The 24,422-nt window shown below is 36.0% G+C and overlaps 2 protein-coding genes across 4 annotated transcripts in view; one reads left to right on the forward strand and one right to left on the reverse strand.

Annotated features, from left to right (window-relative positions):
• LOC101742519 (dual oxidase maturation factor 1) overlaps positions 1-11,551 on the forward strand; it is a 69,690-nt gene extending 58,139 nt beyond the window's left edge. For all 3 annotated transcript variants that reach the window (XM_012695542.3, XM_004932115.4, XM_062669766.1), the window contains 9 exons: positions 1,264-1,440; positions 2,961-3,018; positions 4,484-4,621; positions 5,082-5,307; positions 5,622-5,833; positions 6,385-6,565; positions 7,171-7,320; positions 8,485-8,598; positions 9,633-11,551. In XM_012695542.3, the coding sequence (XP_012550996.1) occupies positions 1,276-1,440; positions 2,961-3,018; positions 4,484-4,621; positions 5,082-5,307; positions 5,622-5,833; positions 6,385-6,565; positions 7,171-7,320; positions 8,485-8,598; positions 9,633-9,681 (1,293 nt within the window). In that variant the 5' untranslated portion in view covers positions 1,264-1,275 and the 3' untranslated portion in view covers positions 9,682-11,551. The remainder of the gene's footprint in view (positions 1-1,263; positions 1,441-2,960; positions 3,019-4,483; positions 4,622-5,081; positions 5,308-5,621; positions 5,834-6,384; positions 6,566-7,170; positions 7,321-8,484; positions 8,599-9,632) is intronic.
• On the reverse strand, positions 11,539-23,386 carry LOC101742369 (EF-hand domain-containing family member C2). Its single transcript, XM_004932114.3, has 16 exons — positions 23,169-23,386; positions 22,478-22,633; positions 20,611-20,761; positions 20,423-20,535; positions 19,620-19,709; positions 19,457-19,533; positions 18,736-18,901; positions 18,494-18,656; positions 18,213-18,396; positions 17,427-17,577; positions 16,140-16,328; positions 15,444-15,589; positions 14,141-14,257; positions 13,327-13,506; positions 12,649-12,790; positions 11,539-11,725 (listed from the first exon to the last, which is right to left on the reverse strand). Exons 1-16 carry the CDS (start codon positions 23,223-23,225, stop codon positions 11,618-11,620), a joined length of 2,190 nt encoding a protein of 729 aa, XP_004932171.1. The 5' UTR covers positions 23,226-23,386; the 3' UTR covers positions 11,539-11,617.
• Positions 23,387-24,422: the final 1,036 nt, after the last annotated feature.

Raw genomic sequence — 24,422 nt, forward strand, 5'->3', positions numbered from 1 at the left:
TATGCTTAAGCGATAGGCAGCGGCTTGGCTCTGCCTCTGGCATTGCTGAAGTCCATGGGCGACGGTAACCACTCACCATCAGGTGGGCCGTATGCTCGTCTGCCTACAAGGGCAATAAAAAAAAGTACACAAAAGAAATAAAAATGCAAAACATCAAATACAAAAAAAATAGTACAGAGGGGCGGTCTCGTTGCTAAGAGTGATCTCTTCCAGACAACCAAATTACTTACACGCGATTTACCTATAGATTGAAATATACAGACATACATACACATACAACACATATATTTATAAATATATAAATATGAGCAATGTAATAATAATTATGCTTCTTTACACATAAAAAAGAATAATCAATTTACATAAATACCTAAGAAATATAAATCCATTTTTTTTTGTGACAGCTAATTATATAAATAACACTCCTGATATGTGTTTGTTTGCATAAATATTTAGTAACTATGTATCTGTAAATTTGAATAACTGCTTCACTTCATTAAAGACGGCATTCAAAATTCACTCGATAATGTTACAAAGTTAAGCTAAAATAATATATCTGAGAGCTACATATAATAAAGAGCAATTAAATTTGTAAGGATTTCTGAAAATAATGAAACTCTATTGACCAACAAACAATAAAACCTGCATTTTTTGTGAAGTCAGCTAAGATCGTTTTTTGATTATCCATCAAAATCGCAGAAGCTAATTTAGGAAGGTAAATGAATCAAACGACGTAATAAAGCTTTTGTTCTTTTAGCTTTAACTTTCAAGCTTTATATATTTTACCTTCAGAGACTTAAGATTAACATCAATCAATCAGTAAAATAATATATTATATATTTTGCAATTACCATAGATGAGCAAACGAGCGAATGACCCATTGTGCTCATAGATACAATGAAACGAGTATCCATAAAAAAAAATTATGTCTCATGTGTATATGAATATTTAGTTAAATTTTATTTAACTTATTGATTACATTAATGTTTTGATAAATTGTCTAAATTATAAATACCGTTTCGTCACTAGCAAAGGAAGATAGAGTTGAACAAACTAATAATCAAGGTAAAATATCCGAAAAAACACTTAAAAAAACTGTATTTAACTGTTTAAAATCAAATTATTATTATTTTGATAAATTGTCTAAATTATAAATACTGTTTCGTCACTAGCAAAGGAAGATAGAGTTGAAAAAACTAATGAAGATAAAAAAAACCGTATTTGTCTGTTTAAAATAAAATTGCAAATTTTGTTTTGTTCCAGGCTGGGGGAGCGATGAAGGGGTGGTTTGACGCGTTCCGCGAGGAAGGCGGCCCTACCTTATACGCCTATCACAACAGGACGGCGGTGGCAGCAGACGTGCCTGCACTAGCACTGCTGCTCGCCGCCCTGACTCTCTACCTCGCCTTCCTTGTCGTGTTCCCTGGAATCAGAAAAGAGGTAACAAACCGCAAAGTACCGACACGCACATTTTCTTTTTGATCACCGTTGGATATTAAGCACCTTTTTTTTAACGCTCAGATGGGTGGACGAGCTCACAGCCCACCTGGTGTTAAGTGGTTACTGGAGCCCATAGACATCTACAACGTAAATGCACCACCCACCTTGAGATATAAGTTCTAAGGTCTCAGTATAGTTAAAACGGCTGTCCCGCCCTTCAAACCAAAACGCATTACTGCTTCACGGCAGAAATAGGCGGGGTGGTGGTACCTACCCGTGCAGACTCACAAGACGTCCTATCATCTGTAATTACACAAATTATAATTTATGCGGGTTTAATTTTTATTACACGATGTTACTCCTTCACCGTCGAAGTCAATCGTGAACATTTGTTAAGTACGTATTTCATTGGAAAAATTGGTACCCGCCGGCGGGATTCGAACACCGATGCATCGCTACAAACGAATGCAACGGACGTCTTATCCCTTAGGCCACGACGATTAATGTACAAATGTATCTAGTGCTTAAAGCACAGGTTATTGGCAGTGCGCAAGCTTTGTTGTTTTTATTCCATTTAACGGCGCGATGATCTCAGTTACAATGTATAACGGCTGTCCCACCATTCAAACTGGAAATCATGACGCCTTTGCGCCCGAAATAGACAGGATAGCGGTACCTACCTGTGTGGGCTTAAAATACACTATACAATCAGTAAATGCCAGACCAAATGACCAGACCAAATGGTATCAAACTCAGAGTACACAGCTGCTTTTCTTTTTGCAATTTTTCGGTAAATCTCTTTGTTGCGTTTGCCGACACCCAAAAGAAGAGTTGGGTGGTGTTATTCTAAGCCGATAGCACATGGTCGCAATGTATACATTTACTAGCTAACCCTAGAAACGCTGTGAGTTTTTCTAAAATCTTAAAATAAAAGCTACCTAGGTTACTTCATATATAAAACTGGCCATTTCCAAAAAAAATTGTGCAGCGGCTTCAGAGATGAGAGACCGGAACAAAAAAATAATCGAAAATTGATTTATTGTTTATGTAGCTGTATTGTATATGTATTTATATTTAAAAATTCATTTAATAAAAAGCTGTTATTTTTACTGAATGTCCGATTTTTTTTTATTGTTTAGATGGGTGAATGAGCTCACAGCCCACCTGATGTTAAGTGGTTACTGGAGTCCATAGACATCTACAACGTAAATGCGTCACCCACCTTAAGATATAAGTTCTAAGGTCTCAAGTATAGTTACAACGGCTGCCCCGCCCTTCAAACCGGAACGCATTGTGCTTCACGGCAGAAATAGGCAGGGTGGTGGTACCTACCCGTGCGGGCTCACAAGAGGTGAGAACCTACCACCAGTGAGAACTAGATTATAAACAGACATTTATTAGACACAGTTTTATTTATTTGGACGTGAAGCAAAATGTTCATCAATTTTTGGCTGAAGTCGATATCGAATCGCCGACTACGATAAAAGTATGATTTCTAAACAATGGCACATTTGTTACAGAGATTTTCCACGTTCACGGTAGTCACGCTCAGCTTATTTGTCGGGACAGTTATCTTAGGTAAGTTTAAGTGTTATAAGACGTTTTATGTAATTAAACATCAAGTTAATTTAATTTAAAGTATGGTAATTTCGGTTTTTGATGAGGGTCATCCGATTATCACGTCGCATTGTATCCATTTTTCGTTCACATCAAACATTTAGAAATTTTATAACAACTTCCGAGTGGCTGGCTGTCTTTTCTCGATTGTCGGTATCAATTCTTAAATAACTATTATTATTTAGAATTGCATATACACACTGTCTTTGTGCATTAAAGATTCAACCGTTTTAAAATTTGAATCAATAATTTTAAAGCACGTGTAAGCTTATATAATATGGATTAGAATAAATGAGCCATTCATTATATAAACATTAAGACATAAGGTCGTAGTCTCAAACATAACAGCTTAATAGCATAACGGCGTTAGCTTGCTCATTGCTTGGATAACATGCATTAGTACGAAGTTGTAACTTTCTCGTTCGCATCTACCGATTCATCTAAATCTTTTGTCCTACGTCCTCGTTTACAACAATCAAGACATTGTCAATCATTATGTAATATTCTAATACAAATCGAGCCTCAATTAGCTTGATAGATGTAGCTGGCAAAGATATTTTGTAAGTTTTTTTTTTTCGTAATGAATCTGCTATTGTCTTCGGGTGACCGCTCAAGTGGAGAAATCAACAGTTCGTATTCTGCCATTGACCGCAATATTTCGTGTGTCAAGCGCAAATCACGTTCCTTCTGTTATTAAAACACGTCGTTCACACAGCAACGCACAGACAGCTTCGCTTCATAAATTCTTGCAAAACATTAAACATAATCATGAATAGGCTTATGCGAAATCACAAATAATCGGATAGTAATTCTATGGCATATCTTTATTCTGAAATTTTATTTCAAATCAATGCATTTTTCAAGTTTCTGTTATACCGTCACAGGCATAGATGATACACATAAATCAGTTATAGATAAGCAGCTTAAGCACTCAACAAAAATGTTTACGGGCGTCGGCCACGAGATGGCTTCGCTTCGATTAGTTTCTCATTGCTTTTGTTGATGACAGAAACAAATTACCTATTCTATATTTTATTTTTAATGAAGAATTTTGTAAATTTTCAGAAACCACTAATTGATAAAATTTAATGAATTTTTCTAAACAAATAAAGACTTTTATGTCTTTTAATATTTTTTTTATTTTGTGTGTTCAGTTACACAGTAATTAAATGCCTTAATTTTAACAACATATAAGTTTAGGGGCATCCGCTACAAGACGTCGATAGTTTTCATACAAAAAAATATATTTGTCTTAAAGTATCATAATTTTAGGTCCCTGGTCACAGGGTGACGTGACAGATTTATCCATTATGAAATGGAGTAACCAAATTATTATTACGAACGAATTAAATTATAAACAATATACAAACAATGTTAACACAACAGCTAAAGAAATTTTGATCTTTTTATTATATAATTCTTTCAGTATGTAAGCACGGATCGTCATGGCACATAGCAGGGGCGCGCGTGGCGAGAGCTGCATACCGCGCCTTCTCCTCTGAGCGGCTTGATTGCTGGTTAGCAATACACGTGGGGCTGGGACATGTTAACGTCACGCTCACAGGTTGGCTTCTTTATCACTTTAATTGGGCAGACGAGCCCCGTGGTCCGTTTGATGTCAATTGGCAATTGTGACCCATGTGTTTCACGAGGTACCACCACGGCGCTTCGTAAGCTTTGTCCTTTGTCTTTGTTCAATGGTTTCTTAATAATTTGTAGTGTTTTTAGAAAAATACCTAGCATATTTTCCTTTTTGTCACCATCGATGGTAAAAGATTCAATGATCATGTTGTTTTGATCTTAATTGGCAGCTCCCGGTCTACCGATATTAAATGGTAAGGTCGTAAATGCCCTCTTCATACGACTGGTAAAAACGTTTGGATTTTCACTGTTTATACCGCTTATGTTTCCATTCATTTTGTTTTCACATTCGCATTGATTTGAATACGGAAAGAAAACATAGTTGTATGAAATAATGAAATGAAATTATAGAAGTTATTTTTGGTGAAATTCTCCATTTACAGCGCTGTCTTGGGGAAACACAACTATAGGTGACCCTGGTGTCGACTACAATGAGCAGTTCCGATGGGAAGAAGCCGGTGCAATACAGGAGTGGTATCGCGCTGGGCTTACCCGTGGCCTTCCATACCCAGTGCTATCGGTAGCAGAGCACTTTGCTGTTCAGCATGAAGGCTTCGAGTGGGGAGCTAAGTACCGCGCAGCCGGATACACTACGTCAACATTGCTCTGGTATGTAGGTGTAAGTTGACTCGCGACATTTTCTGGAAAATAGAAAAGATAGTTATTTGTAGATTAACGTAGAAATGTCGAAGATAAGATACAATTTAATTTTTCAGATCACGAAACCTGTGTTTTTTTTTAATTGCATAGATGGGTGGACTATCTCACAGTCCACCTGGTGTTAAGTGGTTACTGGAGCCCATAGACATCTACGACGTAAATGCGCCACCCACCTTGAGATGTAAGTTCTAAGGTCTCAAGTATAGTTACAAAGTGTTTCCGTATTAAATCCTTAAAATCTCTATAATATTTTATTATTTCAGGACAGCATTAGCACTATGGCTTCTAATGAATCTGCTCCTAGTGGTTGTCCCTCGCTATGGTGCATACGCAATGGCGATCCTCGGTGTGACATTGTGCGCTGCTGCGGGCGGCTACTGGGCCTCTCTGCCAAACGCTCCCTTAGTAGTCAGATTAGACGGAGCGATGCTGTTCTTCTCGCTCGGCTGGTGCTTCTGGCTAGTCCTAATAGCAGGTATACATACATCTCCTATGCTTAAAAAGGAGTTATAAGCCAATTAAAACTAGCTGACATTAATTTCACGTGACACAGTGAACTTGCCACTTGAAGTCGTCGTGGCCTAAAGGCTAAGACGTCCGGTGCATTCGCGTTGAGCGATGCACCGGTGTTCGAATCCCAGGCGGGTATCAATTTTTCTAATGAAATATAATACGTACTTAACAAATGTTCACGACTGACTTCCACGGTCAAGGAATAACTTCGTGTAATAAAAATCAAACCCGCAAAATTATAATTTGCGTAATTACTGGTAATAGGACTTCTTGTGAGTCCGCGCGGGTAGGTACCATCGCCCTGCTTATTTCTGCCGTGAAGCAGTAATGCGTTTCGGATTGAACTTGACTTAAAAATACAAAACATTTTGTCTCTAGAAACCGAAGTCTTCAAGTTTGATTTTTTATCATGGAATGCGTGCATGAAAGCGCCATTATTATTATTATTACACAATCTCTCGCATTAAACTTCAAAAATCCGGTAAATGAAGTTTAATCATTCTATTATTTTAGGTAGCGCTTGTGTACTAGTTGGGATGGTGATAGCGATGCTGGATCTAATATGGCCGCATCGTTTCTCGACTGTTCTGGAGGTGGACTATGACACTCCTTACGACAGGCACGTGCTGATTGTCGACAGCCGACAACGAGCGAGACCTCAAACTCAAGCTTCGTTGCCTACTAGAATTTTAAGGTACGTTGTTTTTTTTACTGTTAAGGCGTGTTGTGAACTCCGTGCTTTTTATTTCTGAATGCAATGAATGTAATGAAGTTCCGATCTGTAAGGTGCAACCGTTAGACAGTATAATTTCAACTTAGACCTCTTATCTCAGTGTTTGGCCGGATTCAGATTTTCATGTCTGCTTAACAACAGATGAGCCGTAAGTTGATCTGTAAATTTAGAATGATAAAATAAATAATTAAAGATTTAGAGTTTACAGTGTAATAATGTAATTAGAACACGATATAATTTTCCATTAATTGCTAATTAAATTACTTTACAGTTTTCGTAACTAGTTACGGATGCTTCAAACGATATTATTTTAAATCATATTTACGACTCATGAAATGTATAAAATAATTATTGAATTTATGTATAAAGGTTCTTCTAGATGTTGGTTGTCTTCTGTTATTGGAGATGAATAGTAATTTTAGTATCATAGATTAACATTTTTAATTAACTTTTATAATACGAATAGTAACTTAATCTCTATTGAAGATCGTAAACAAATAAATAACCAAAGTTGATTAACACAATAAATCTGATATGATAGGATCTTTTTATTTTATTTTATTTAGAAGATTGTCGTCAAAAACCCGTGAAAACGAAGCACAAGCCAGTTTGTCGGTTGTAAATGAACGGGGTCGGGACAACCCAGCCTTTAGACATGAACAGCGGAAACCTAACTCTCCGTGGAGGTATCCGCTCTTTAGGCGACAGATAGACAGGTAAGTCTTTTCAAAATAAAATTACCGTCTTCAAATAATAAAATAATAGTTTAAAATAACTAACAAAATACGCTTTAATAAAAAATCCAACCAAAAATAGAAAATAAATTTTAATAAATTTGAATTAAATATAGTGTAAGAAAAAAATATTTTGTTGTAAAAAAAGCGTGGGGAGCTTTTTAGGATATTATCAAAATAACTCTTCTACTCATGATACCATGCACCCCACGCTTTTTTTTACAATAAAATCATTTTTCTTACACTATTTTTAATTCAAATTTATTTTCTATTTGTTAGTTGGATTTTCTATAAAAGCGTATTTTGTTATTTTTTTAAACTATTATTTATTTTTCATTTTTTAGTTGAATTTCAATTTCGGTCGTTCGGTCGTTAATAATCGGTCGTTAATAAGTATACCAAATTTCGAGTTAATCCGACGTTTTGAAGAGGGTCAAAATCATGTTCAAAGATTCCGTTACAAACATACATACGTCTGAAGCTAATAAAAGCGTATTTAAAAGAGGAAATCCTCAATTCGGAGCCTGTGTTTTTTATTTAATAACACGGGAAAACGAACTCACCATCCATCTAGAGTTTAGCATATAAAGGAGTCGATCATAGTATTAGAGTTGCCGTCTACCAAAAATGAAATGATATTTTAAAAGATCCATATTATTATGTCTGCGGTGCATGCTTACATTTCGATCATTAATTTTCACTGTAAGTGCGTCTTTGTCATAATGTGGCTTATGATATCTGGGCGATTATAGCGACATGCATGTATCAGGTTACATATATCTTTGAGTCCTTTGCCCATAAAAAAATACCAAAACGTACTGGTAGGTGAAGACATTAAACTATTTGCCGCGACTGCTCTCATAAAGTAAAAAATATTTTCGCTGAGTCTCTCGCCGGATCTCGCTGAGTTTCTCGCCGGATCTTCCCAGTGGGTCGCGATTCCGATCCGGTAGTAGATTCTTTCGGGAAGCAATTGCTCTTGAGTTGTTAGGTCTCCTTCGGAGGCACTCGGACAGTTCTTAGCAAATCCCACCCCTCCTGGCTGAGCCGTTGCTCGCTCACCTGTCCTGGTGAAACTGGAAAGGCCTCCATGACACCAGTAATCTTTCTCTTTTCTAAAAAAAAAATTTCTTATCTTTATTTCAGAGCGGACTCAGCATCGAGTCTCGGTTCTAGTGTAAACGGGAACAGTTCCGGAATAAAAATGTCACCGCTCGCGGGCGATCATCCCGCGCCATCAGCCGCCATCCCTCCACATAGGTAATGAATAAATTTCTCGATTAAAACATTATAATAATATAGAATATAATAAATAAATAAATTAATTAATTAATTAATTATAATAAATCGTATAGATGTAAGGATCATTGTGTACAAACTCAGCACTTTGTCTTGCTTAGTCGTGCACACATGGCTTATGTTGCAAGCCAGATTTTGTTTCTTTTTACTTGTGTTTTTTATGTATATTTTTAGCTTGTGATGTGTACTGTGTACCTAATAAATAAAATAAAATAAAAATTAAATATCAATATTAGGGTTATCGGGTAGGTTAGCAATCTAGCTTCACCGAATGTATTTTGAGGTCACGGGGATCAGCCTGAGAAACTTTTTCAATATCTGCAATTTCTGGAAACACATTAGACATAGTTAAAAATAAACCCGGATGATTCTAATTATCCGTTCGGGGTTACTGTAAGGCACATATATCTATGAACTCAACCACAGAATAAGGCCTAGTAAGCAGTCGTCATTATGTAATTTTATTAATATCTTTGGTTTTATTCGACTAAATCATTATTTTATTATAAAAATATAATTTGTAAACAAATGCCAAATGCGTATTTTTATATTAAAAATTAGTACTAAACCATGTTGGCATAGAGAATATTTGCTTTTTTCCCTCTGAAATCTTATATAACACATATCTAAATGAGTCCTCACAATTAGCAGCCTTTTAACAGCATATTTTATGTCGTCGTGGCCTAAGGGATAAGACGTCCAGTGCATTCGTGTTGAGCGATGCAACGGTGTTCGAATCCCTGGCGGGTATCAATTTTTCTAATGAATTATGTACTCAACAAAATATGTTCACGATTGTCTTCCACGATGAAGGAATAACATCGTGTAATAAAATTGAAACCCGCAAAATTATAATTTGCGTAATTACTGGTGGTAGGACCTCTTGTGAGAACAAAAATATTAACTATGTTAAGGACATGGACTATTACTTTGGCGATTGATAACCGGAACTGATTAAAGAACAATCTTACTTGGACCACTGTTTCCATTTACAGGTTCCGCCCGCAAATTCCAGCGGCGGAGCGAGTGAAAGACATGTGGTGACTAACAATCGGCACTAGGATGTAATTAACACATTTAACTCTCTGATAATCGTGTAAAAATATTTTTTTGATGTTTTAGTAAGCACGTGAATAACACGGACTAGAGGATTTACCAAAATACTAAAAAAGCTTTGATATCGGTCGAAGCAATGGCTTTCCAATCAAAGCTATTGTAATATTAAGCTCTTGCTTCGCAACATCGTTCCTTTAGTTTGGTGAACACTCATCGTCTGCAAATTTGTATTGATTCGAATATTTTCAAAATAATAATACCGTTTTGCGTGACTCTGATAGCTCCTACACTTTATTTAAATGTAACTGCTGTCAATCAAATTCTGTCGTATAATAATTTTTTAAGTGTGCTCCTTCTAAATATAAAGGAAAGAAAATAAATTTTACAAATGTTTTAGTTACTGATCTCTATGGCAGAATGTAAGTAGATAGTTATTAAAAATTAAAAATTCACATCGTGTACACGTTTGTAAGTATATATAATGTGTGTAAATATGTAAATTTTAATATAAACTATGTAACTAAACATTCAGTGTCATAAACTTTATAATAAACATAAGAATATTGTTATGTGTGCGTTAATTCGAATTTAGTCTCAATTTTACACCGAAATAAATGAGAATTGTTAAAACAAAAGCTAAATTATGAACGTAATCAAAGACGATTCTCGATTCTGGCATAACCGTTATTTTTTCTTCAAAATTAAATAGCCGAGTACTATTTTCTCATTTGATGTTTTCTATCTTAACTCTTATAAACAAATTCACTTAAACATTAACTGAATATTAAAGAATCACACTAGTTTATGTAATTGTAACTCACTTATATATATATCTGTTAAGTAAACCATGAAAATCATCATGTAAGTCTTGAAATTGACGGAAATATACATATATATTTCTGTACAATGTTTATACCGTAAACTGAAACAAAATTATATTTGTGTTTTCAGCAGACTATAGTTTCAACATTAATAAATAATATTGCATAATCTTATGAAATAAAACACATGATATCTGCATATAATTAAAATACATTGACACAAATGAATGCTTTGTGCCATTATAACCTTAATTATGATGTGATCAAAATCTTAGATTAAGACAACTGCACACTTCATTGTTATAAAAAAAAAACAATTAATAATGTACAGATTAACGTTTTTGAACCAGTTATTTTTAACAAGTGACATGAGTATTAACGAAATGTTTCTGTGTTATTTAATAACCTAAGATTATTTTATGGATTAACCTTTAAAGGTCACAGAGAAAGGCAATGGTAAATCACAGAATTAAAAAAAAATCAGCGCAGTCAAGTAACTGTAAATTTAGATATAAGTTATTTATTTTGTAAAGTTGAAATTGAACAAGAACGAATGGATGAAATATGATATTTATGTATGAAAATGTTGTTTAGTATCAATCAATCAAAAAAATTGTGTAGTAAGTAGGTATCAAGTATTAAAATCTAAAATGTTCAATGAAATATATTCAATGTTGCGAAAATGTGTTTGCAACAGTGAATATGTTGTGATTCTAATTTAATTAGTCAAAGGACTCTTACTCGATATACTGTTTATTGTACGTACATCACCCGATCGAGGGTGATTACAAAAACGGATCATTCACATACACACCATAAAATATAATAGGTACATCAATTGTAAAATTAGTTATGAAAAGGCGGCAAAAAAGGTTCTAGTAAAAAATTTATGCGTGTGCAATAAATTTAGCGCCCGTTTTCAAAAACGTGTATCTCTAATTAAATCTATAATTGACCTAGAATGAGAATTATTTGAGAGTGCCTGATAATGAAACTATTTATTGTGATAAAAAAAATAAACAAATTCCAAATGAAAATCTTTTTATTTTCGTTAAAAATTAAATACGATTCCAATCCAAATTATCAAAAATATAAATGTAAATCTAAGATTGTTCTTTCACAAGATGTTCCAAGTTGAGTTGGCACAGGAATGCATTCCAGTTGACGTAGCCTTCCTGGATGAGATTCTCGTTTTCGGCCCACAATTTGCACTAAAAGATTTTAAAAATGCGAATTGCTTATTATTTAATAGAATATCTAAAGGAAACAGAAGAAAGAATTTTAATAGGTATCTTAGAAGTGGTCTGTTCGGCGAATATGTTATTTAAGGATATTTGTATGCGATATTACCAAATTACTTTCCCTTCAATGTCTACCGTTTTAATAGTCTACAATAGGCTCATTTGTAATAATCCTAGTAAAAGAGCCTTATTATTCCCAACAAATTTAATTGAATATTAATATACTAATTCATCCTATACACACTGTGAAGAACTTGTGCACGTAACAAAATTATTTGAAATATATTTCATTATCGAAACACTTAATATCCTTACACCTATATTCGCAAACTACGAATATGTATAATTAAATAGTAAATTATGTAATCACTGCAACAAAAAAAAAACACGTGTGGCACTCGGGGACTGCCGCGGTAAAGCTATTCCGTTTTTATCAACTTATGCAATTATATTATAATTAGACCATAATAATTTAATATTAAAACAATAATAAAATAAGACCTATACTCTACGTTATACTCTAATACGCTATATTTATAAACAATGACGAAAGAAAAAAACATTAACTGTCCTCTTGACACTCATAAGCTAGACCGCGCGAGAGAAAGACGGGCATACTTTTCGTGATGCGCATGCAGTGCGACGTCACAACCCGCGCTTATTCACAAACACTACACAAGCGCAACGTGTGAATATGTTGAGCGCGAGCTACATGGTAGGCGGAGGGGGGGTATTAGGTTTTATTTTCGTTACGGAATTTATTAATTCGGTCGCCGCGCTCAAATCCCGCGATAAAAGCTATGCAATAGCTTAAAAAAACTTTAGAAGACAATGTATTTAAATATAATTAGAGTGTAAATACGTAATAATGATTAATATTAACTTTCAACTACCTCAGTATCTTTCAGCGGTGGCGCGTGCCTGACGACCTTCTGATAATCATCCTCCGTCAGATTGAACACTGGTCGAGTTTGGAAATCCAAAAACTTCAACAAATCTTCATAGTAAATGTTACAGTTTTCGTCCTTTTCCAATCTGAAATTGTCTTTCATTATTTAGTTTAGACGAATTGTAAAGGCCTTTTCGTGATTCCGTAGACTAGTGACATTTCATTTGCAATAGATGAATCGTGACGTCTTATCCTTTAGGCCACAACGACTACGAATTATCTAAATAAATATACTATTATCATCTATATATTAATAAGTGAAGCAAAAACTTTGTATCCCTTTTTACGAAAATTGCGCGGACGGAGGTGTATGAAATTTTCTACACTTATAGAGAATAAGAGAAGAAGTGCACATTGCTAATATTTTTTTAAATTATGCACACACACACACGCATGCATACTATTTCCTTATTGTCAAACTTATCTTATTGCTTATAGTATGTGGTCAAATTGAGAATAGATTAAATATTGTTGTCTTTATTAATATTTGACTAAGAAGTTTAGTAGTCTTTGACAATATAATCATAATAGTGTACAAACATAAAATTTCAATTAATTATAGTCGAATTTCGACTACCGGGGGACTACTAGTTATTATTATTAAAATAGCAAAGGAACCCACACTTGCAGCATGCAGTCCATGAGGTCGGTGTTGATAGTGAGTCGGTGGGCGCGGAGCAGCTGTCGCAGGCGCTCCGGCGCCACCGCCCCGGTGCCGAGCTCGTCGGCGTGCACGAGCCCCTCCCGCAGCCGGGCGCGGTCGTCCCACAGGCCACGGGTCAACTCCGTAAACACTAACGACCTGTTTCGTGATATTCTAGAATCTAGATATTCATTGTTACTGTAGTGTCCAGCTCGCTTTTTTTTCCTACCTAAGTTGATAGCCTTGAGAGGCTATATCAGCGTAACCTTAACTAGTAGATGAGCTCACGGGACTCAAACCTGACGACGTTGCTAGCACGAACCCTAGCAAGAGCCGTGCTTCGCAGAATGTACCACCGGATCGGAAACGCGACCCACTCAGAAGATCCGGCGAGAAACTCAGTGGGCTGTGTCTGAGGGTTAATTTACTCGTCGAGCCCTTCGTCGCAAGCGACGGGTTCGACGAGAACGATGATCGGGCAGCTCGCATTTGTGTTTGCACAAGTGAAATTAGTTTGAGAACAAAAAAAAAGATTTATGTAATAATATCATATTTTTTTTAAAAAGGGGGGAGGTGTAGTGTGCAGCTCACCTAACCTTATATTTGTAACTGCACACACTGAATTATAACAGTATTACACGAATTGTCGACTTGAACAGTTCTCTTTTATTTTGCCTCATTGACATCGCTCCAATACATTACACCTAGAAAACTTTTTACTGAGACGAATGACTTGTACTTCATAAACTGATGAAAATTAATCTCACAAATAAACTTTAGTATTTAATATTACCTAATCATTTCACGTCGCGGGCTTTTCTCTTTCCCTGGATCACCTCGAAAATGTCTAACCAAAGTCAAAAACTCGTGTTGTGTCATTTTTTCGCACATTATTTCCTTCAGAGCTTGCCTGAAACCGAAACATTAAATTAAAACCTCAAAAATTTATAATTAATTCAAAAAAGCAACAACGTAGCTTATTAGTTTCGAATCCTATGAAGTTTCTAGAAAATTTATCGAAGGTAGACGTGGTAATCTCCTCTAATTTCACGAGATCAATTGAAACACATTTTCCTAGAGTCCCTTGAGTTATCAATGTAACATACCGTTTTAAAGTAAGCAATGAACAGTGCTCCTATTTGGATATATTTTTTTCAAATTCATCAAAGATAAACGAACTAACGGCCATGTTATCATTAGTCTACACTGTCGGTCTTGAGCATAGATATAGACAAGTCACTGCACACAGCTATGTATACTTAAAATATACTAAAACACGATATCTATGCAACAACTCCGAATCAAGTTAATTCAAATGAAAAAATATTCTAATACATATACTTAAGCATAAGTAATATTCTAATTTATTTATTTTAGGAAGTACGAGACGGAAGGTAACAGCTCCCGAAGCTGACTAGTAGTTAATGTGCCATGTTAAATAAATAAATAATTAATGAATCATTTCTTAAGCTAACAATATTTAGTTTAACAACAAGCATTGTAGCGCGAAGGTAGCCAGAGATGTTTTGCTGCGTCACGCAACACCATTGACGCCTACAAAGGCGTCAATACAAGGGGCCCGCTCTGGCTCCGCTCGGGTCTTTAACAAAAATTTCAACGATATTTGACGTTGTTTTTTTTTAAATAAAAGAACATCTATTGCGGCATAAGTACAATAGTTAGACATATGCTGTCGCGACACTTTTTGTAAATAATAATGTGTTCTACAAAGTCGTACTACATTATTTTATTCTATTATCACAGGGCACGCGATGTAAAGAATATTTTAGGTATTTTTTTTACACCTTGGGTTACATTATTGGAGTTTTAATAAGGATCCCTAATTTTTTTCAAAAAAGTTTATAACCTATGTCACTCGGGAATAGTGTAGCTTCAAATCGGTTCAGTAGTTTCGGAGCCTATTCAATACAAACAAACAAATCTTTCCTCTTTATAATATTAGTATAGATTGCAGTACATTGCGTGTACGTGTTAGATAGATATGTGGAAGCGAAAATCTGCGGCACTACCGCTAATCTTCAGCTTCGAGAGCGTTTCTTTTATACATATTATATTTAATTTTAATAAAATCGTACTTGAAACATCGGACGCTCATAAGTTCCTTATTATTTGGTAAAACAGCTTCCATGTATTTAGCCACAAAGTTTTTATAACCATTTTCTTGAGACGCCAAAAACCTTCGAATCTTGTCCATAATCAAAGCTATGTTCGCCATAGGATACTATAAACCCACATTTTCGTATTAATATAGAACAATACGATTAAAGATATTTTTTCAATTGCGTAATTAGTCAGTTTAGCTCACCACCCGATGTTAAACGACACACTGAGCAAAGTTAAGAGTTAAGCCAGTCTACTATTTTCATTGCTTAGATTGTTGTACGAGCTCAAGGTCTATGTGCTGTTAAGTGAGTACTGGAGCCTATAGAAATCAACACCTTGAGGGTCTCCGATCTACCTTGAGACATGAGTTCTGAGTCTCAGTTTTATAGTACAATGTCCGCGCAACAAACTAGAACGCATTACTGCTTCACGGCAGAAATAGGCATCCCTTCCCGTGTGCGCTCTCAAGACACTTATCAAGACAAGACCTTTCTTTAAAAATACTATTAAACGCAACTATTAGACCACCCTTCAAAATTAAAAATTATAGCGGCTCCTTAACAGACTCACAATGCTCCTAATGATTATGATTTCTCAGAAAGCTCAGCCTTAAACTTAAGATTTCTTCAGCAAGATATTTCGGTACCGTCCACAGAAACAACAATTACCTCGTCCGAATGCAATTCTAAATATCGCAAAGCGTATTCGTCAGCGGAAATGAGACGAAAACGATGCTTGTTGATGACCAGCTCGTTTCCGACCCACATGTCTTTGTCTGTGTACGCGGGCGGTTCGTTCGGAACGAAAAATTCAACGTCTGGCAGATACATCTTGTCGCGTCGAAAGAATTTACCACCCTAAAAAGTGATACATGAAAAAGTTACTCATTAGTTAGTCTCATTGTAAAAAATTCATATTTAAAAAAATAATAATCTAATATTAAAAAATAAATAAATAATAATTTCAAATAAAAAAAATAAAAAAAAGACATGCCCGCTGAGTTTCTTGCCAATTCTTCTCAGGACGGAGGCTAGTTCTTGTGAATTGGCGGTAGTTCTTTTGACGTTCAACAAGTATGTACTTTCATTTATGTTGAATAAATTTTTTTTGATTTGATTTGATTTGATTTGATTTGATTTGATTTACGACTTTTAGGCGGGAACGAGAGGGGTGAAGTTGTGTGATTTGTTATATTTTGTCTAATTAGTGCTTCTTCAGGTTTCAGGTTCTTCAGGTTTTCATTTCATTTCATGCCATGTTTCATAATAATCAACTTCATTTCATTTCACAATATTATATTTCATATAAAAAAGTTAACATTAAAATTAAAATAATACCTGACCTAAAGCCTTAGACCAAGACCAAAACCTTAGATCATAAAATCCCTTAAAAAAAAATAATGAAAAGTGACCACGCAACCATGCGACTTTCGAATCACCAGCGAATGCAATGGAAGCTCGTAGATTTAATGCATCATAGTAAAGTAATAATTCTATGACATAATTTAATATAAGCAAACATGATAAACAATAATAATAAAAACATGACTGCCACAAAAAATAACACAACTGCAGTTGAAAATAAGGAATAAATAAATAAGAAAAGAAAACACATTCAAAACTATTATTCCAGGTTAATCTCGCGTTTATTCTTTCCGACGCTTCGGATACTTCAGTTTTATTGGCCACGAAAAAATAGGAGCATATTATATTCATCAAAATTTAAATACTGTACTAACTACCCTCAGAAGTTTAAAAGAAAATATTAAAATTTACGATTAATAGAAAAATTTTACAAACAGAATGAATTAGCAATATCTTTATCTTGAAGTGGGGCAGTTTATTTATTTAATTAAAAGAAGTTGATTTAGTATTAAAACTTGTAGAGCTCACGAAACCGAAAAGAAAGTAGGTACTTAAAATATACATAATTTTTTCCCAATAAAATTCCAATACCTTGAAACCGGAGTTCCTTTCGCCCAACTCAAAGATACCAATTGTATCATCACACAAAAAGTATTTAACAATAAAATAGCGGCGTTCATCTTCAGGGTTGTCGGTTATGAGTCGAGCAGCAAATCGAAGAATATGAGAATCAAAGCCGACCCTAGAAATAAAATAGTACATTGTGCACCAAGGGAGAAAAGTAGGACATTTCGTCCCGCGTGTAAAATTACCGGTGGCAAACACGCGGGATGAGATGTCCTACTTTTTTCCCGCAGTGCACATACTATTTGTTCTCCTACCAGGCCGAAAGTTCGTGGAGTACCGAGCCGGGGCCCAGGGCGGGCTCCCCCCCCCCCTACTCCTAAGAAAACAATTTAACTGTTTTTTAATTTTTAAGTAAACTAAGACTAATTGAATAAGAACTGTCTGATGAACTCATCTTTTTTTAATACTTCATTATTAAATTTTATTGCCTTTTGTTTATTTCACTTTTACACTAAACACTATATTGCAAATTACTCGAGCACAACAATGGCGGAGAATTTTAGGTGCGTGAGAGCAGACGTAGACACTACCCAGTTGTCAGTACCCAGGGAGGAATAGTTACACTTTCATCCCTGTACAGCGGGAGGAAAACAGAACTTTCGGCGTAGGTAGGAGAAAAAAAAATCTTCAACAAATTCTTGCTGTTGATGGTGCTGTTTGAAGATTGAGATAGATAGACGTAACTTCAACCTCATGTTTCAAAGCGAACTGAAGCCTAAGAGCGATGCTAAAATTCGAGGCACTATATACCTGTCTTTATGAATAAATTTCATAAAGTCCCTATGAGGTGCCTTCGGTTCCACAGTACGACAGTTCTCAGCTGAATCGTCGTAGGATCCGTAGCCGTTCCATGGAGGCAACTTCCGTTCTGATACATTAGTGCTCACACATTCTGAACTATCCTTGTTTGGTATTGTCAACGGTGTGAAAGTGTCTGAAGGAATAGAACGTAATCATCTATTTATTGAAAAGGTTTCGTAAATATCAGAAATTTATAATAATTAAAAAGAACTAAATTCTTAGATACCTACCAAATCCGTATGTAACTCTGTAATATTCTTTAGTGAATGGATCACAGTCGGTCAAAACTACATTACGACCAAAAACGTTTAAAATAGCACCGATGCTTAGATCCGCCGGACCATAAGAGGCCTGCTTCGGACCACCCGTCATTTCGACATGCGAAGGTATTTTCTAAAAGCAAACACGTCAGTAATACTTAATTCAATTCCTTTGAATAGCGGCTCGTTACATATTGCTAGGTAAACCGTACTCGTGGTAACCGCATTCTCTTCAAGAACATAGGGCCGGCTTCCATTCCAGAATTGGCTGGCATGACTTCCTTTATTTCGATGGTATCATCCGCCAGAAAGTAATGAATTTCCATGTTGTGTAATATACCAAATTCTGAATCCCGATCATCCCAGTATCCGTAAAACCTAAAATTTATTGACAAATCGAGTGGATACTGTATACTCTAGCTAATGCACTATGAGATCTGAGACTTTGTAAATATTAATTTTTTTTTTTTGTTATTGCTTAGATGGGTGGACGAGCTCACAGCCCACCTGATGTTAAGTGGTTACTGGAGCCCATAGACATCTACAACGTAAATGCGCCACCCACCTTGAGATATAAGTTGTAAGGTCTCAGTATAGTTACAACGGCTGCCCCACCCTTCAAACCGAAACGCATTACTGCTTCACGGCAGAAATAGGCAGGGCGGTGGTACCTACCCGCGCGGACTCACAACAGGTCCTACCACCAACATACATACATATTTTTTTACATATTTATTTTTTATATAAATCGAGATATATTTTATAAAGGTGTAATCCTTCCATTGTACTGTCGGTAATAACGTTGTGAAACTGATCGGCCTAATCATTCTTAAGCTATCGGTGTAGAAAGCCTTAAATTCCAAGATACTGAATTTTTATTTCAACTATCTCTGTTATGTCACCCTAAAACTTCACCTTATACCCTATGCTCACCTTAAAACTTGTCTGTCATAATCCAGGAATTGCTTAAAAGGTCGCTGTTTCGGAGGTTTTCCACCGGCAGGTGATCTCTGAAAAGACGGGCACGTTGAAAATTCAATATTCGTAATTTCAATAGTTAAATTACAAACAAGAACATGACTACAAAATGTATTACCTCAATTGCATCGGGCCACGGAATAGGATCAGGTACGTTTATACCAAGACGATTCAAAAATACTCTTGTAAAATTATCACAGTTTACAATCTGCAAAATTAGTTTTGTTCTTAAATCAAAAGTTTATGAGAAATTAAGCTCCCGCCATTTAAGTAAGAAAATTATGATATTTATCATTACCACCAACAGGCTACCAGCGAATAGGTAGAGGGAAAAAAATCATATGCTTAAAAAGCGTTTAAAAATTACTAAATCTGAATAATTTCGCAATTTGTTTTTAACGTTAAACAAAAATACTGTAGACATCCACGTATTAAATATCATTTTGGAATTTATTCAAATGTCAAAACTATTTTTATTAATAAAAATAATTTTTCATGAGAAATATATACATTTATTTCTTTTACACTCAATTTTTTTTTTCCTCAAATTAATAGAAAAAAAGAAAAAATATGTATGTATTATATTATAAGGAAATAAAGGTAACGACTCTCTGCCGTAAAGCAGTAATGCGTTTCGGTTTGAAGGGTGGGGCAGCCGTTGTAACTATACTGAGACCTTAGAACTTATATCTCAAGGTGGGTAGCGCATTTACGTTGTAAATGTCTATGGGCTCCAGTAACCACTTAACATCAGGTGGGCTGTGAGCTCGTCCACCAATCTAAGCAATAAAAAAAAATATAAAACGCGGCGCGATAAAAAAAAAAAACAGACCTGGACACTTTTATTGAGGCCCAAGCTAACCACCCGTCCACGTATGTAGAAGTAATATAAAATTGAAGTCCTTTCACTGATAGGATTACCTTAAAAGTTTTTCCATAAAATGTAACTTCACGGCCAATGTTTAAATCAAGCACATCATAGTACATGTCGTAACTGAAAGGCAAACGTATTCTTTGGCGACTTATCAAAGTACCTGAAAAACAATTGTTTTAAATTGTAATTAATACTAATAATCTCTATTGTAAATTTAGAATTTTAAATTATTCACCTTGCGACAATCCGCTATTCTCAGTCTTCGGCTCTATAACCTTTATAGTACCATCTTCGAGAAAAAAGAAAATATCAACTTTACGTAAAATATGAGATGCTGACCGCATTTCATGCAGTGATTGTTGAAAGAACCCTTGAAACCGTAAAATCTGTAAAAGAGTTCGCATTGAAAACAGAAACAAAAACAGAATGGAAAATATTCTTTACAATTAATAAGAATATGAAACAGCCGTGTTACCTTTACATACAATAATATTATTTTATTTGCAAAACAAGCAAACTTTACAAATCTAGCTTAACGTAAATCTAAATGTTACTCATGACGTCATTTGGGGCCAATATAAAAAACGAGCTATTCATAGATTATTACAAAGTATAAATAACAGTTACCATTAGTAAGTAATAATTACCCAAGAACAAATAAAAGAAGTTACAAGATTTGTTAATATTTTAAATTGATTTAAACTATAAATCATGATCACAAATACATAATATCGAATTATCGTTTTTATTTCATTAACATCCTCTTTTTGGGTTCATTTTATTGATTTCCTATTGCATAATGGGCACAGACATTTTGCGAAGGGGTGGGATTTGCTAACGGCTGCCTGAGCGCCTCCGAAGGAGACCTAACAACTCAAGATCAGCTGCTTCGCGAATGGATCGGAATCGCTGCTCGCTGAGAAGATCCGGCGAGAAACTCATCGGGCTGATGCATGGGTTTTGTTAAACATCGACCTCTTTGTCGAGTTCGACGAATAGGTTACCGGAGTCCATAAGAGCTAAAAACGTCTAATGCAAAGGTCATTGGATCCGTAAGCACGAGCCTAGGGCGTCGACGGTGACTGGCTCCTGCGTGATCAGGATTCGGGGAGTAGTCAGCAGCGGCAACGATAAGGCGATTATCATGACGCATAGCCTTATCGAAGTACCGTTCCGACGCTGGCTTCATGTATTTCCGGATTGATTCGATGCCCAGGTCGTCGTGTAGGTCAACGTTCCTCACGAACCACGGAGCACCGACGGCTAGCCTGTAAAAGCGGGATTGTGGGGATTGGAAGGTGTCTATATGTGTGCGGGCCGCGTGAGCGAACACCACACTCGCGGAAGTCAGTGACGGGACTTATGCAAGTTTTGTAAAGTATCACCTTGTTCCGAAGGGACATTTTACTCCGCTTACCGATCATGAGATAGGGTCTACCGAGAATAAACGCGGCACGGTCGCGGACTGATTTTATATGCGGGCGGAATGTCATAGATGCATCCAGGGTAACTCCCTGACCTTCCTGCCCCAGGGTACGGGTTGGCTAAAGAGGGTAATCGGGAGGTGTAAGATTCCTCCTCCTAATCCGGGAGAAAATCCGTGTGGAGTTTCCCCTTTGAAATAGCACCGCCTGTGCTTTTTGCTGGGTTGATGTCTATGCACCATTTTCGGAACCACTGTCCTAAGGTTACGGCTGCGCTCTGGAGTTTCCTCACTATTAGGGACTTGTTTCTACTCCAGTAGTAAACGGTCGTGTCGTCAGCGAATAAGGCTAACTGGATCAGCGGCGACCGGGGAATGTCGTTTGCAAATAAACAAAACAGGAGCGGCGAGAGGACGTTGTCTTACGAGACTCCAGCTATGGGCGGTCGTTCTGAGGAGCAAGTTCCCTCAACTCGATATCGAAAAGAGCGGTTCGATAAGAACTCTCGTATGATGAGCACGAGACGTCTGTATAGTAAATAGTCCAGCAGTTAGTAATTTCAAGTGGCTACAAAAGAGCAAAATTTCGATTCAAAATGGTATTTTGAAGCCATTTTTACAGATTTCCATCAAAGTATCAAGAAGTTTCAAGAACAAATTCAATTTTTTTTATACTTACGTTCTTATCATACATGATCCAAGTTGGAAGATCAGGTGCCTGTTTCCGACTGTACATCGACGGAACTTTATTCACGCCTTCAGCTTTGTCAACTAGCATATTGACTTTGTCAATAGATGCAAATACTGGACGTACTCCGAAATTCTTTTTTCCTAGCTATAAAAATAAAGTACACATATGGAACTTGTTACATATTCGTTAATCTGATGAAGGTATTATTTTTGTTTTTATTTCGGTCAAAATATTGCTTTCCCTTTATTTTACAGATTAGCGCTTTGCATCTAACTTCCAAAAAGTTAAGTTCGACGTTGAAAAATAATTATGGATGTACATGAAATGATAGCCCAAATTAATATTAACCATTATTAAATTGGTGGAAAGAAGATACTTTCGGAAGTCACCCCTGCTCGAAATATTTAAATGATTTAAGAATAAAGCAAGTATATATTTTATAAAAAAAAAACATCGGAATAGCAGTTAAAAAGTCTGCATGGGTCAGTGAATGTTCAACAATATCTGTCCCGCAGTTCATCTTAGGTTGACACATTACGTACACCTAATTTATAAAAAATTGCAAAGCTAAAATACTGTATGATAAGGGTCGATTATAAAATGAATTAAAAATTAACGATTCTTGTTATTCTTAGACTAAATCGAAATTAATACGATTTACAAGTAAATTTTTACCTACCAGCGGGTTAGTGCCATAGCCAGGTAACAGCGGAAGGCGGGGATTTCTAATAGCCATTTTAACTATAACTGAACTTTAAATAATTTAAAAAAGTAGACAATTAAAGGCCTATTTTAAAGCAAAATTATTAATGTATCAAAATCTTGGGAATAAGTAAAATGTCTGAATTCAAAATGTTAAACGTCAATAGATGTATGTGAAGCTTAATAACTGTATTATCTATGAACATAAAATTTGAATCAATATTATCTTTGCTAAGCAACTGAGAAATATTAAATCCATATATTATGTAATAGGTAATCTTTTAGCTACGTATTGCAATGAACCAGTGCATAGCATACCCGATCCGGTGGACCGAATGGTAAACAGTTGACGTCGCCCTAAACGTCATTACCGATCCTCCCGATCCATTAACGGTGCTTTTAGATACCTCAAGCACTGGTCACTGTCCTCCCCGAACTCGTCGCTTGCGACGAAGAGCTCGACAAGTAAATTAAACATTTTTTTCCTACCTATGCTAATAATAATATAATAATAAATGCGCAGCGGAAGACGTAACGTGGGACGCCCCTTGGCTAGGTGGTGCGATGACTTCCGCACGGTGGCCGGCAAGAAGTGGATGAGGAGAGCCGCAGACCGGGCTCAGTGGTGTGGATTGGGAGAGGCCTATGTCCAGCAGTGGACGACTGTGGGCTGTTGATGATGATGATGATGATGATGATGCTAATAGCCTTGAGAAGCTATATCAGCTTCTCCTTGACGTGTAGGTGAGCTCACGGGGCTCAACCGGGTGTGTTGCTAACACTGGCCCTAGCAAGAGCAGTGCTTCACAGAATCTACCACCGAATCGGAAACGCGACCCACTGAGAAGATGCGGCGAACTCAGTGGGCTGTCTATGCTATTTTTGAATTTGCTATTTTCCGATATGAAGTACAAGTAAATATTGAATATAATTCCTTGGACTGCATTTTTTAACCGTTTTCGAGGTTCCGACATGGCTATATAACCTTTTTATAAGTAATCTGAAAATATTATGATCAAAACTATAGCGAATATTTGAATTACATATTATCCACTCTATATATATATTGGTCTGCTGATGCGACTTACGCCTACGGCTCTAAGATGGGTACCTACTGAAGCTATTCGAGAGAGCACGATAAATACGAACTTTTCCGAAAAATTACGAAGGACAATCTTTTCTCACTATATCAGTAGCATTAGATTACCCACACTGAAGTACTTAAGATAAA

The sequence above is a fragment of the Bombyx mori genome, chromosome 8 (assembly GCF_030269925.1).
Source record: "Bombyx mori chromosome 8, ASM3026992v2".
Lineage (NCBI taxonomy): Eukaryota > Metazoa > Arthropoda > Insecta > Lepidoptera > Bombycidae > Bombyx > Bombyx mori.